Consider the following 2,335-nt stretch of genomic DNA (forward strand, 5'->3'; position numbering starts at 1 on the left):
TCTGTTGAGATTTTTCTTTCTTCATAATTAAGTCTTGGTTGTATGCATGTTTCTATAAATTTTCCCACTTTTTCCAAGTTATCCAATTTCTTGGCATAATTTTTCAGGGTACACTCTGATCATCTTTTTTATTTCTATAAAATCTGTAGTAGTATTCTCTTTTAATTGCAAGGCTTCTCAACGATGAGATGGGAGGAGACCTCAAATCCATCTCCCTGAGGAGTTTGGGGCTGGAGACTTTAAGAGGTTTGGAGTGGGAATGAGCTGCCTCTCTGTGCATCTCTGTGATTTTATTTTCATCATATCTCCTTTTTGAAAGTAAACTAGAAAGGAAAGCGCGAGGAGACGCCGCCACCACCAGCGCAGCAGTGCAGGAGCTGTGAGGAGATTCGGGCAGTCACCCCGCCTCTCCTGCGTCCCGACACCTGCCGTCCCCGTCCTCGGACCCATTCCAACAATCTCTTAAAACATGGTGGATTACTATGAAGTTCTAGGCGTGCAGAGACATGCCTCACCCGAGGATATTAAGAAAGCATATCGGAAACTGGCACTGAAGTGGCATCCAGATAAAAATCCCGAGAATAAAGAAGAAGCAGAGAGAAAATTCAAACAAGTAGCGGAGGCATATGAAGTGCTGTCGGATGCTAAGAAACGGGACATCTATGACAAATATGGCAAAGAAGGATTAAATGGTGGAGGAGGAGGTGGAAGTCATTTTGACAGTCCATTTGAATTTGGCTTCACATTCCGCAACCCAGATGATGTCTTCAGGGAATTTTTTGGTGGAAGGGACCCATTTTCATTTGACTTGTTTGAAGACCCTTTTGAGGACTTCTTTGGGAATCGAAGGGGTCCCCGAGGAAGCAGAAGCCGAGGGACGGGGTCGTTTTTCTCTGCGTTCAGTGGATTCCCGTCTTTTGGAAGTGGATTTTCTTCTTTTGATACAGGATTTACTTCATTTGGGTCACTAGGTCATGGGGGCCTCACTTCATTCTCTTCCACGTCATTTGGTGGTGGTGGCGGCATGGGCAACTTCAAATCGATATCAACTTCAACTAAAATAGTTAATGGCAGAAAAATCACTACAAAGAGAATTGTCGAGAACGGTCAAGAAAGAGTAGAAGTTGAAGAAGACGGCCAGTTAAAGTCCTTAACAATAAATGGTAAGGAGCAGCTGCTGCGCTTGGATAACAAGTAATTCAACGCACGCGCTTAACAGAAATGTTAAACTATAACGAGCACCATTTGAGGATTAACAGAAACATTTTTTTGAAGATTTCAAACGAACTCGACTTTCAGTATAATTGTGCCTAAAGTATTTATAAACAGCTCATCGGAGCCTCTATTTGTCGTAGACTTTTGAGTTTATTGTTGGGACCACATAATAGGACCATTTTTTTTTTGTCTTTAAAATTGTTGTAAATCTCTGTATGCACTTTGCTTTTTTATTAAACGTACTCCAAGGTGAGTCTTGACTCTTTAGTGTAGGACAAGATTGTACACTAACACCAGCATGGACCTGCTTTTCATTATGTCTGAAATGTGAGCCACGTAGTGTCCGCCTGCTGTGAAGTTAACATTGCCAGGACCATTCTTCTACAGAAATAATTTCAATTTTTTTCAGTATTTAGTAGTGAAAGATATTAATGCATTAATGGTAATACATTTCTGGTTTAATATAAATTAAGGATGTTTTCTAGTTGTGCATGAATGCTGGCAACTTAGTAAGTTTTGACAATTGTTTAAATATGTAATGTTAAGCTTAGGTTTAAAAAAGTAAAGCTGGTAAACTGGGTCTTTGTCATTTGCTTTAAAAAAAAAATAAATGCGAATGTGTTGGTGCATTAAAAAAAAAAAAAAAGAAAGTAAACTTAGAAAAAGGTTGATTTTTTTTTTTTTTAACTAGCTACCCTGCCCTCTTTAAGTTTCCATGTGCATGGAATGATATCATGCAAATACAGTGGGAATGGGAAATATTTTTTTCCTAGCTCTTCTTTGTCAGTCTGTACATGTTCTTATAAGTGAAGCATATTTCTTGTAAACAGCATAGGATTAAGTCTTTAAAAAAATTAATTCTGTGTTTTTTAATTGGTGAAGTCATTTACATTTAAGGTAACAATAAGTAAGGTCTACTAGCTGCATTTTTATTTTAAATATATGTATTATTTTGGTAGTTTCTTTCTTTCTTTTCTCTTGGTATGTCTTCCTAGTCATGTTAATTTCTCTAGCAGTATATTGATTCTTTCCTTTTTATTATTGGTATATTTATTATAGGATTTCACTTTGTGGTTATAATGTTATTTACAACAAAATACCTTATAGTTATAATAAATTA

The 2,335-nt window shown here is 37.2% G+C and overlaps 1 protein-coding gene across 1 annotated transcript; it reads left to right on the forward strand.

Annotated features, from left to right (window-relative positions):
• The first annotated feature begins 320 nt into the window (after positions 1 to 320).
• On the forward strand, positions 321 to 1,822 carry LOC115895643 (dnaJ homolog subfamily B member 6). The gene has a single exon (XM_030926277.1). The coding sequence runs from the start codon at positions 470 to 472 to the stop codon at positions 1,196 to 1,198; it is 729 nt and encodes a 242-aa protein (XP_030782137.1). The 5' UTR covers positions 321 to 469; the 3' UTR covers positions 1,199 to 1,822.
• The last annotated feature ends 513 nt before the right edge of the window (positions 1,823 to 2,335 follow it).

This window comes from Rhinopithecus roxellana, chromosome 22 (genome assembly GCF_007565055.1).
Source record: "Rhinopithecus roxellana isolate Shanxi Qingling chromosome 22, ASM756505v1, whole genome shotgun sequence".
NCBI lineage: Eukaryota > Metazoa > Chordata > Mammalia > Primates > Cercopithecidae > Rhinopithecus > Rhinopithecus roxellana.